The sequence below is a fragment of the Callionymus lyra genome, chromosome 7, assembly GCF_982586985.1.
Source record: "Callionymus lyra chromosome 7, fCalLyr1.hap1.1, whole genome shotgun sequence".
NCBI classification, from domain to species: Eukaryota; Metazoa; Chordata; class Actinopteri; order Syngnathiformes; family Callionymidae; genus Callionymus; species Callionymus lyra.
Genome location: NC_141824.1, coordinates 4,124,803 through 4,136,006, shown reverse-complemented (window position 1 = coordinate 4,136,006; position 11,204 = coordinate 4,124,803). Strand labels below are relative to the sequence as shown.

Sequence of the window (11,204 nt, the reverse complement as noted above, 5' to 3'; positions counted from 1 at the left end):
AACAAGAAGAAGAACAAGAAGAAGAGATAAATCTTTTCTGTCACTTCTTTACGAAGCGCTGACAGCGTTTTACATGAAAAATCCTGGTATTTATATTTGAATATAGTCAAAGTATTTCAAAACTAAAATACACGTGAAAATTAATGAAAGACAATATAAATATAAACTTTAATTGAATGTAGTACATTATATATATTTATAAATATATACCAACAAAAATCTAAAGACTCGCAGGCAGAGAAAAAACTTGAAGAAAACATTTCACCCTTTTTTTTTAAACACAAACATTCCTTTAACTTTTTATTTCTATTTGTTAACGTGACACATATTTTAATCTAAAAAATCAAAAATCTTTAGAACCTTTTAATTAAAAAAAACAAGGGAAAATCTCAGCAAAATACTTCTACAGCAAAGTATGTAAAGTATAATGTTTTAAAACTCTTGTATTAATGAATTCTTGTTTTCTTTCATTTACTCATACGTTCTTTGTTTTTTAAATCAAAACTAATTAAACTAAAACTAAGAATCTTGATAATTGAAATGATTTATATTTGGCACTGGCGTCCTGTCCAGGGTGTCCCCTGCCTCTCGCCCTGTGATACCTTGATAGACTCCAGTCTCCCGACCCCGGGAGAAAATGGTGGATTTGAAAGTTTTTGCTTCATATTGAAGGAAAAATAAATGTAAACAAAAACAAAAACACGAGTAAGTAAGTTTTTTATATTTTTTTTATTCATGCCAGAGAAACAGGACGCGGCCGACAGTGACTCACATCACAGCAGTGATTACAAGATTAAAGTCTTTGTGCGTGTGTGTGTGTGTGTGTGTGTGTGTGTGTGTGTGTGTGTGTGTGTGTGTGTGTGTGTGTGTGTGTGTGTGTGTGCGTTTGTGTGTGTGTTGACAGGAAACAAACAGTGAAAACCACTGCATGAAGATGGTCGAACAGAAGCATTTTTCTTGCTATTCCAGGCATCCTTCACTGCAGCAGGTGGTGTTTTCGTCTTCGGTGCAAAATTCCTCGCAGCTCCTGGTGATTCTGCTGTCTACACCAACACCACACATGAAATAATCAGACAGTGTTCGCTCAACAAGTTCTTCACGACAACCAACTTGTAACTGAGCCGCAGAGGAATTGTTGTTATTTACGTCTGAAACATGTTTTATTTTGAAAAAGAAAAAGGAGGTATTTCCTTAAAAGTTCACCTAACTTGTTGATTTAAGTGTCTCTTAAATTGCTCTAGAACATCTATTTTACTCTATTTTACTCTATTATACTCTATTATACTCATCAGTTTGTTTCTTTTTGCACAAAACTCTCATTTAATAAAGATATTTAGAAAATACGCTTAAGCCCCGCCTACTTAAAATGCAGTCTCGTCCAAGCAGCCACGCCCACTCTGCTCTGATTGGTCACAAAAACACGAGTTGCATTCAAGGACTCGCGTAAATTACAAACTCACCCCTAAAACTCCAGTTTTCTACTTTAAAAATGAATAATAAAAATAAGGTTTGCTGCTTAATGTACACGTTACAAAAACACCTAAAGGCAGAAGTAACTCTCACCATGTTTACATAAATATTTATTTAGTTTATTAACATGTAGGTTCTTAACTGATTTAGGTTCTAGGGGAGGACACCTGCACCAGAGTGATGTCACAATGTATAATTTAAACCGTGATCTCGTTTGGCGAGATTTCAGACGAGAACTTTATCAAGTAATAACTTTAAAACGGAGCAACGTCAAGATGAATGAACTACTGCATGTTGAAGACTTTAACATTTACGACACGTGAATAAGTCAAGAGTGTTTTCACATGAGGTTGCGACTCCTGACCAGAGCATCAGCCGTAAACGAGTGAAAAGTGTCGTCTAAGAAGGAGGGAGGCGTCATACCTCCGAGCGACACCAGCTTGCAGAAGTTGGCGCTGCTGTCACACTCCGTCTCCGACTTGCATTCTCTGTCCAGCTGGTTCTCGCAGGTGACGCACCTGAGCGCGAGCACTGACGACAAAACAACAACAACATGGACTCGTACCTGAGGCTCAGGTGTGCGTGGACGTGCGAGGCTCACCTTGAGAGCTGCACAGCAGCAGGAGGGTCATGGCGAGCAGCAGAGTCTTCATGGCGTCAGGTGTGTGAGGCGTCAGGTGTGTGAGGCGTCAGGTGTGTGAGGCGTCAGGTGTGTGAGGCGTCAGGTATGCGTGGCGTCAGGTGTGTGTGGCGTCAGGTGTGTGTCGAGCGCTCGCCGTCGCCTCTTTATACTCGTGACACTCGTCCGACCGCATTCACTTCCTCGTGGCGAGGACTTCATTCCGATCAAAGGAATTTGGTCTTGATTGACGGGAAAATGATCAACTTGGAGCGACTGACGATCAACGATAGAAAACATGAGGTGTTTTTAAAAATAATAAACAAAACACACACTTGCAAATGTTTATATAAACACATTAAATACAGACTTTTTCGAACTTAACTTCAGAATTTAAGTGACTTTGAAAGTGTTTGTTTTTTTGTTGATGAACATTTGAAAAAAAACATTTTTATGAACTTGAAACCAATTTAAAAACTGTTGAAACACATTTACAAAAACTTGAAACACATTTATACGAACTTGAAACCAATTTACAAACTCTTGAAACACATTTACACAAACTTGAAACACATTTACACTAACTTGAAACCAATTTACAAACTCTTGAAACACATTTACAAATAACTTGAAACCAATTTACAAACTCTTGAAACACATTTACACATACTTGAAACACATTTACACAAACTTGAAACACATTTACACAAACTTGAAACACATTTACACTAACTTGAAACCAATTTGCAAACTCTTGAAGCCAATTTACAAACTCTTGAAACACATTTACAAATTACTTGAAACCAATTTACAAACTCTTGAAACACATTTACAAATTACTTGAAACCAATTTACAAACTCTTGAAACACATTTACACAAACTTGAAACACATTTACATTAACTTGAAACCAATTTGCAAACTCTTGAAGCCAATTTACAAACTCTTGAAACACATTTACAAATTACTTGAAGCCAATTTACAAACTTTTGAAACACATTTACAAATAACTTGAAACCAATTTACAAACCCTTGAAACACATTTACACAAACTTGAAACACATTTACACTAACTTGAAACCAATTTGCAAACTCTTGAAGCCAATTTACAAACTCTTGAAACACATTTACAAATTACTTGAAGCCAATTTACAAACTTTTGAAACACATTTACAAATAACTTGAAACCAATTTACAAACCCTTGAAACACATTTACACAAACTTGAAACACATTTACAAATAACTTGAAACCAATTTACAAACCCTTGAAACACATTTACACAAACTTGAAACACATTTACACTAACTTGAAACCAATTTGCAAACTCTTGAAGCCAATTTACAAACTCTTGAAACACATTTACAAATTACTTGAAGCCAATTTACAAACTTTTGAAACACATTTACAAATAACTTGAAACCGATTTACAAACCCTTGAAACACATTTACAAATAACTTGAATTCAATTTTAAAAAACATGAAACCAATTTACAAACTCTTGAAGCCAATTTACAAACTTTTGAAACACATTTACAAATAACTTGAAACCAATTTACAAACCCCTGAAACACATTTACAAATAACTTGAATTCAATTTTAAAAAACAGGAAACCAATTTACAAACTCTTGAAACACATTTACAAATAACTTGAAACCAATTTACAAACCCCTGAAACACATTTACAAATAACTTGAATTCAATTTTTAAAAACAGGAAACCAATTTACAAACTCTTGAAACACATTTACAAATAACTTGAAACCAATTTACAAACCCCTGAAACACATTTACAAATAACTTGAATTTAATTTTTAAAAACAGGAAACCAATTTACAAACTCTTGAAACACATTTACAAATAACTTGAAACCAATTTACAAACCCCTGAAACACATTTACAAATAACTTGAAACCAATTTACAAACCCCTGAAACACATTTACAAATAACTTGAATTCAATTTTTAAAAACAGGAAACCAATTTACAAACTCTTGAAACACATTTACAAATTCACCTGTCACATTGAGCAGACAAAAAAAAATCAAGTTAATGGAATTATGAAATCGTACGTATTTGTAAATGATACTAATGTACTTCAAACAAATAAAACAAGACAAGATAGATAACAGCACATTTACCAATTTACAAATAAATCAATCCACACATGGGTAAAGCTTTGCTTTAATACCGTTATTTCAAGATTTATTACTTTGTTATTCTGTTCTTGAGAGGAATCTCGTGAAACAAGACTTGTTTGAAGAAACTTGTTGGTTGAGTTTTGACCTTTTTCTGTTCAAAAATTTGAATAAAAAAAAAAAGAAATGTTGACACTTCGTCCAACAGCCTCGTCTACTTTCTGCTAATGTGTGTCTCGAACCTCCACGACTCCACACCAGTCGCACGATCTGCTGCAGGCCAACGTTGAAGGAACCGGATCAAGATCTAATGACAGCTTCACGCGGAACATCAGGTTCTCGTTCTGAACATATTTCACTGGAGAAGAATGTGAGACATTTGCAGAATCAGCTTCAGGGCGTCTTGATGTTCGAGGCGTCATGTCGGTCAACGTTCGGACCCCCTGGAGTCTGAGTCAGATGCTGAGTCTGGTTCTTCTTAGGATTCTGTCCGAAAGTAAGACACTTATAACACAAGGTCACTTAGTTTACTCTGGGTACTCCGATTTCCTCTGGCAGTTTTTTTTCTCTGTGTGTCATGATAAACTGGCAACCTTTCCAGGGTGTCCCAGCTCCCAGTCTCTCGCCCTTGATAAACGGAATGAGATGTTAAATTAAAATAAAATCGTTGTTTAAACGTGGAAAGACATTTGAGAGACGATATTTTGATTCGAAGCTTCTGATGAAGCTTCACGAAGCATCGTATTTACTTGAAGAGAAACCACCAGATGGCGCTCTCATCTGTATATATTTGGCTTTAGCGACTTTCAAACTCTCGAAACACATTTACAAAAACTTAAAACTAATTAAAAAACTCTTGAAACACATTTACAAAAAAACTTGAAACACATTCACAAAGTCTTGAAACCAATTTACAAAAAAACTTGAAACACATTTACAAAAACTTTAAACTAATTTTAAAAGTTTTGAAATACATTTATACGAACTTGAAACCAAATAAACTCTTGAAACACATTTACAAAAACTTTAAACTAATTTTAAAAGTTTTGAAATACATTTATACGAACTTGAAACCAAATAAACTCTTGAAACACATTTACAAAAACTTGAAACCAATTTAAAAAGTCTTGGAACACATTTATACAAACTCAAAACCAAATAAACTCTTGAAACACATTTACAAAACTTTGAAACCAATTAAAGTCTTGAAACACATTAACTAAAACTTGAAACGAATTAAAAAATTCTTGAAACACATTTATACGAAGGAAAAACAAATGAATCTCTTGAAACACATTTACAAAAACTTAAAACCAATTAAACTCTTGAAACACATTTACAAAAACTTGAACCAATTAAACTTTTGAAACACATTTACAAAAACTTGAAACCAATTAATCTCTTGAAACACATTTACAAAAACTTGAAACCAATTAAATTCTTGAAACACATTTACAAAAACGTGAAACCAATTAATCTCTTGAAACACATTTACAAAAACTTGAACCAATTAAACTTTTGAAACACATTTACAAAAACTTGAAACCAATTAATCTCTTGAAACACATTTACAAAAACTTGAAACCAATTAAATTCTTGAAACACATTAACAAAAACTTGAAACTAATTAAAAAAGTCTTGAAAACCATTTATACGAACGCAAAACCAATTAATCTATTGAAACACATTTACAAAAACTTAAAACCAATTAAACTCTTGAAACCCATTTACAAAAACGTGAAACCAATTAATCTCTTGAAACACATTTACAAAAACTTGAACCAATTAAACTCTTGAAACACATTTACAAAAACTTGAAACCAATTAATCTCTTGAAACACATTTACAAAAACTTGAAACTAATTAAAAAAGTCTTGAAACACATTTATACGAACGCAAAACCAATTAATCTATTGAAACACATTTACAAAAACTTAAAACCAATTAAACTCTTGAAACCCATTTACAAAAACATGAAACCAATTAATCTCTTGAAACACATTTACAAAAACTTGAACCAATGAATCTCTTGAAACACATTTACAAAAACTTGAACCAATTAAACTCTTGAAACACATTTACAAAAACTTGAAACCAATTAAATTCTTGAAACACATTAACAAAAACTTGAAACCAATTAATCTCTTGAAACACATTAAAAAAAACTTGAAACTAATTTAAAAAGTCTTGAAACACATTTATACAAACTCAAAACCAATTAATCTCTTGAAACCCATTTACAAAAACTTGAAACCAATTAAACTCTTGAAACCCATTTACAAAAACGTGAAACCAATTAAACTCTTGAAACACATTAACAAAAACTTGAAACTCATTAAACTCTTGAAACACATTTATAAAAACTTGAAACCAATTAATCTCTTGAAACACATTTACAAAAACTTGAAACTCATTAAACTCTTGAAACACATTTATACAAACTCAAAACCAATTAATCTCTTGAAACCCATTTACAAAAACTTGAAACTCATTAAACTCTTGAAACACATTTATAAAAACTTGAAACCAATTAATCTCTTGAAACACATTTACAAAAACTTAAAACCAATTAAACTCTTGAAACACATTTACAAAAACGTGAAACCAATTAAACTCTTGAAACCCATTAACAAAAACTTGAAACTCATTAAACTCTTGAAACACATTTATAAAAACTTGAAACCAATTAAACTCTTGAAACACATTTACAAAAACTTGAAACACATTTACAAACTCTTGAAACCAATTCACAAAAAAAGACAATTTTCAAGCCAGGTGAAATATATTTATTTCTTTTTGATTCACAGAAACAAAACATGTAAACATTGATTCGTGGACAAAAACAACAAAGAAATGTATTTTAAAAAAACAGACACATAATGAAATGAAATGTAATAAATCATTCATAACTCGATGTCGTCTGTTTCTTTTGCGTCTGCGTTTTCATGTCTTTCATGTCTTTCACGTCTGCAAGAGACAAATTATTTTTGTTTTATTATTTCATTCTTTTAAACCGTCGGCCGTGTTTTCACCTGGAAGCTTCGAACTTTCTCTCCCGATACTCGGTTCCGTTCTTGATGATGTAGAGAAGAACCATGTCGCAGAAGAAGGCGCCCTGAGAGAGAAACATCTCAACATCTCAAGAATCAGGAGGGAATTAGAGGCGACATGTTTAGAACTTTATTGAAAAGCTGCGTGAGAACAAACACCCGAAGAAGTCATTTTCCCGTGAAACCAGTTCTTCAGCTTTATACGTCACAGAGGAATTTAACCTGCACCTTTAAACTATTATTTTAACCTTATTGTTATTATTATTATTATTTTATCCTCCTTATTTCAATGTCACTCACACCATAAATGAAAACAAACATTTTAAAAACAGAAAATAGATACATTCGTAAGTAGAGAATATGTTTATATTTGTGTAGTATTTTAGCAGAATTTAGTATTTAGTTTAACAGAAACATATATTGATTAACAGCAATAATATTTAAATATGTTTTATTTTGGACCAACATTATCATTCATTTATTTTTCTCATTAACAAAGTATTTGAGTTGAGATTATTAAAATAAATAAGAAATACTAACAAAAGGTTTATAATCAAACAATCACTACGTCGTACATGACTTTATAGTAATAATGACATTAAACGCATCTTCAGTGTTTAGAGTCAGAATCATAGTTGATTCCATGATGATTTGAAATATTATGAATAAATACATTTGGTATTTTATCTTTAAATTACAAACTACATTTTATACTCTTTTTTACACAATTTTCAAGGTTCTTTTCTTTTCTTTTTTTGGCAACAGATTTTATTTACTTCATCAAGTAGTAGTAATAGTAGTAATAGTAGTAGTAGACGTTGTAGTAGTATAGTAGTAGTAGTATAATACCTGTAGTAGTAGCTGTACTAGTATAGTACTTGTGGTAGTAGTTGTAGTAGTATATTAGTAGTACTAGTAGTAGTAAAAATTGTAGTAGTAGTATAGTACTTGTAGTAGTAGTTGTAGTAGTATATTAGTAGTACTAGTAGTAGTAGAAATGTAGTAGTAGTAGTATAGTACTTATAGTTGTAGTTCTAGTAGTAGAGTAGTAGTATAATAATTGTAGTAGTAGTTGTAGTAGTACTAGTTGTAGTAGAAGTTGTAGTAGTAGTATAGTACTTGTAGTAGTAATTGTAGTAGTATAGTGGTAGTATAATACTTGTAGTATCATAGTAGTAGTATAGTACTTGTAGTAGTAGTTGTAGTAGTATAGTAGTAGTACTAGTTGTAGTAAAAGTTGTATTAGTATAGTAGTAGTTCTAGTTGTAGTAGAAGTTGTAGTAGTATAGTAGTAGTACTAGTAGTAGTAGAAGTTGTAGTAGTAGTATAGTACTTTTAGTAGTAGTTGTAGTAGTATAGTAGTAGTATAATAAGTGTAGTATTATAGTAGTAGTATAGTACTTGTAGTAGTATAGTAGTAGTACTTGTAGTAGTATAGTAGTAGTACTAATATTAGTAGAAGTTGTAGTAGTATAGTAGTAGTACTAGTTGTAGTAAAAGTTGTAGTAGTATAGTAGTAGTTCTAGTTGTAGTAGAAGTTGTAGTAGTATAGTAGTAGTACTAGTAGTAGTAGAAGTTGTAGTAGTAGTATAGTACTTTTAGTAGTATAGTAGTAGTATAGTACTTGTAGTAGTATAGTAGTAGTACTAATAGTAGTAGAAGTTGTAGTAGTATAGTAGTAGTACTAACAGTAGTATAATTTGTAGTAGTAGAGTAGTACTTGTAGTAGTAGTTGGAATAGTAAAGTAGTAGTTGCAGTAATACTTACAGCTCCCATCAAAGCCAACCCTGACCCGATATTGATCACTGTCGGGACGATGCTGAACATCCCAGCCTGAAAAACATCAAACTTCAATTCATCGTAACAAAATATAGATTTTTATATTTATTACTTGTACTTGAAATAAAGCTTCTTTTATGGATGAGTTGCAGACAAATATTCAAATCAACCAAATAAACCAAACCAAATAAACACTGTACATCATAGCTGTTAAAAGTACAAAGACTTATAGGAGACCGCCATCTAGTGGGCAAGATGGGAATCTGTCTCTGCTGACCTCAGCAATAAATCATAACAAAATAATATTGTGTTTAAAAATGAATGGTTACTGAGCTGCTTGGCTGGAGTCTGCGCACTCTAGAGTTAAACCTCTATATTTAGGCTCCCATTGTATTAACTTGGGCCTTTGCTTCCACCTGCTGGATCATCTTGGAACTGCACTGGATGTTGCCCTTAAATAAAGAAGCTTTTCTCACATTTCCATGAACCATGATGTTGAATCTGACGCCGTAGACTTTGAACAGTGACCTGTGACCTTCACCGTCAGTACTTTGGAAGTAGCGAGTGTGTCTGTGGATGACATGGATATTATTGAGAGTAATAATCACAGTAGAAGTAGTATAGTAGTACTATAATACTTGCAGTAGTAGTTGTAGTAGTATAGTAGTAGTAAAGTGTTTGTAGTAGAAGTAGTATGTGTAGTAGTAGTTGTAGTAGTATAGTAGTAGTACTAGAAGCTGTAGTAGTAGTATAGTACTTGTAGTAGTAGTTTTAGTAGTATAGTAGTAGTATAATACCTGTAGTAAAAACTAGTTTCAGTTTCATATACTAGTAGCAGAGTAGTAGTATAGTAATTATAGTAGTAGTTGTAGTAGTACAGTAGTAATATAGTACTTGTAGTAGTATAGTAATAGTATAGTACTTCTAGTAGTAGTTGTAGTAACATAGTAGTAGTAAAGTTCTTGTAGTTGTAGTAGTATAGTAGTAGTAAAGTACTTGTAGTAGTAGTTGTATTAGTATAGTGATAGTATAATACTTTTAGTAGTAGTTGTAGTATAGTAGTAGTATAGTGATTGTAGTTGTAGAAGTATAGTACTTATAGAAGTAGTTGTAGTAGTATAGTAATAGTATAGTACTTGTAGTAGTAGTTTTAGTATAGTAGTAGTATAGTGCTTGTAGTTGTAGTAGTATAGTACTTATAGTAGTAGTTGTAGTAGTATAGTAATAGTATAGTACTTGTAGTAGTAGTTGTAGTATAGTTGTAGTATAGTGCTTGTAGTTGTAGTAGTATAGTACTTATAGTAGTAGTCGTAGTAGTATAGTAATAGTATAGTACTTGTAGGTTGAATTGCTGGGATCTGTTTTTCCTTTCTCCACTATAGTCTTACTTCAACTGTAAAGTGTCGAGATAACTTCGTTATGATAAGACACTTTAAATAAAATTGAATTGAATTGAATTGTAGTAGTAGTTGTAGTAGTATAGTAGTAGTATAATACTTTTAGTAGTACTTGTAGTAGTACTAGTTGTAGTAGAAGTTGAAGTAGTAGTATAGTACTTGTAGTAGTAGTTGTAGTAGTATAGTGGTAGTATAGTACTTGTAGTAGTAGTTGTCATAGTATAGTAATAGTATAGTACTTGAATTAGTAGTTGTAGTAGTATAGTAGTAGTATATCACTTGTAGTAGTAGTTGTCGTAGTATAGTAATAGTATAGTACTTGAAGTAGTACTTGTAATAGTATAGTACTTTAAGTAGTAGTTGTAGTAGTATAGTAATAGTATAGTACTTGAAGTAGTATTTGTAGTAGTATAGTACTTGAAGTAGTAGTTGTAGTAGTATAGTAATAGTATAGTTCTTGAAGTAGTAGTTGTAGTAGTATAGTGCTTGAAGTAGTAGTTGTAGTAGTATAGTAGTAGTATAGTACTTGTAGATGTAGTAGTATAATAGTAGTATAGTACTTGTAGTAGTAGTTGTCATAGTATAGTAATAGTATAGTACTTGAAGTAGTAGTTGTAGTAGTATAGTAGTAGTATAGTACTTGTAGTAGTATTAGTATAGTATTAGTATAGTACTTGTAGTAGAAGTTGTCGTAGTATAGTACTTGAAGTAGTAGTTGTAGTAGTAGTTGTAGTAGTATAGTAGTAGTATAGT

The 11,204-nt window shown here is 31.8% G+C and overlaps 2 protein-coding genes across 2 annotated transcripts in view; both read right to left on the bottom strand.

Moving 5' to 3' along the window:
- Nucleotides 1-710: 710 nt before the first annotated feature.
- LOC148074650 (uncharacterized) lies at nucleotides 711-2,242 on the bottom strand. The gene is made up of 3 exons (XM_087795610.1): nucleotides 2,072-2,242; nucleotides 1,894-2,001; nucleotides 711-1,043 (listed from the first exon to the last, which is right to left on the bottom strand). Exons 1-3 carry the CDS (start codon nucleotides 2,121-2,123, stop codon nucleotides 961-963), a joined length of 243 nt encoding a protein of 80 aa, XP_087651736.1. The 5' UTR covers nucleotides 2,124-2,242; the 3' UTR covers nucleotides 711-960.
- A 4,812-nt stretch (nucleotides 2,243-7,054) lies between these two features.
- LOC148074649 (P2X purinoceptor 5-like) overlaps nucleotides 7,055-11,204 on the bottom strand; it is an 18,257-nt gene continuing 14,107 nt past the window's right edge. Inside the window, exons 9-12 of the mRNA XM_087796084.1 lie at nucleotides 9,531-9,624; nucleotides 9,043-9,108; nucleotides 7,257-7,339; nucleotides 7,055-7,191 (exon numbers count right to left, since the gene is read on the bottom strand). Coding sequence (XP_087652210.1) covers nucleotides 7,128-7,191; nucleotides 7,257-7,339; nucleotides 9,043-9,108; nucleotides 9,531-9,624 — 307 coding nt within the window. The 3' untranslated portion in view covers nucleotides 7,055-7,127. The remainder of the gene's footprint in view (nucleotides 7,192-7,256; nucleotides 7,340-9,042; nucleotides 9,109-9,530; nucleotides 9,625-11,204) is intronic.

Excerpts from the sequence above, each read along its gene's own strand:
- LOC148074650 (XM_087795610.1), bottom strand. The coding sequence starts at position 2,123 with ATGAAGACTCTGCTGCTCGCCATGACCCTCCTGCTGCTGTGCAGCTCT. Across the intron at positions 2,002-2,071 it reads GCTGCTGTGCAGCTCTCAAG|TGCTCGCGCTCAGGTGCGTC; the intron begins GTGAGCCTCGCA and ends TTTTGTCGTCAG. Across the intron at positions 1,044-1,893 it reads CAAGCTGGTGTCGCTCGGAG|ACAGCAGAATCACCAGGAGC; the intron begins GTATGACGCCTC and ends GTGTTGGTGTAG.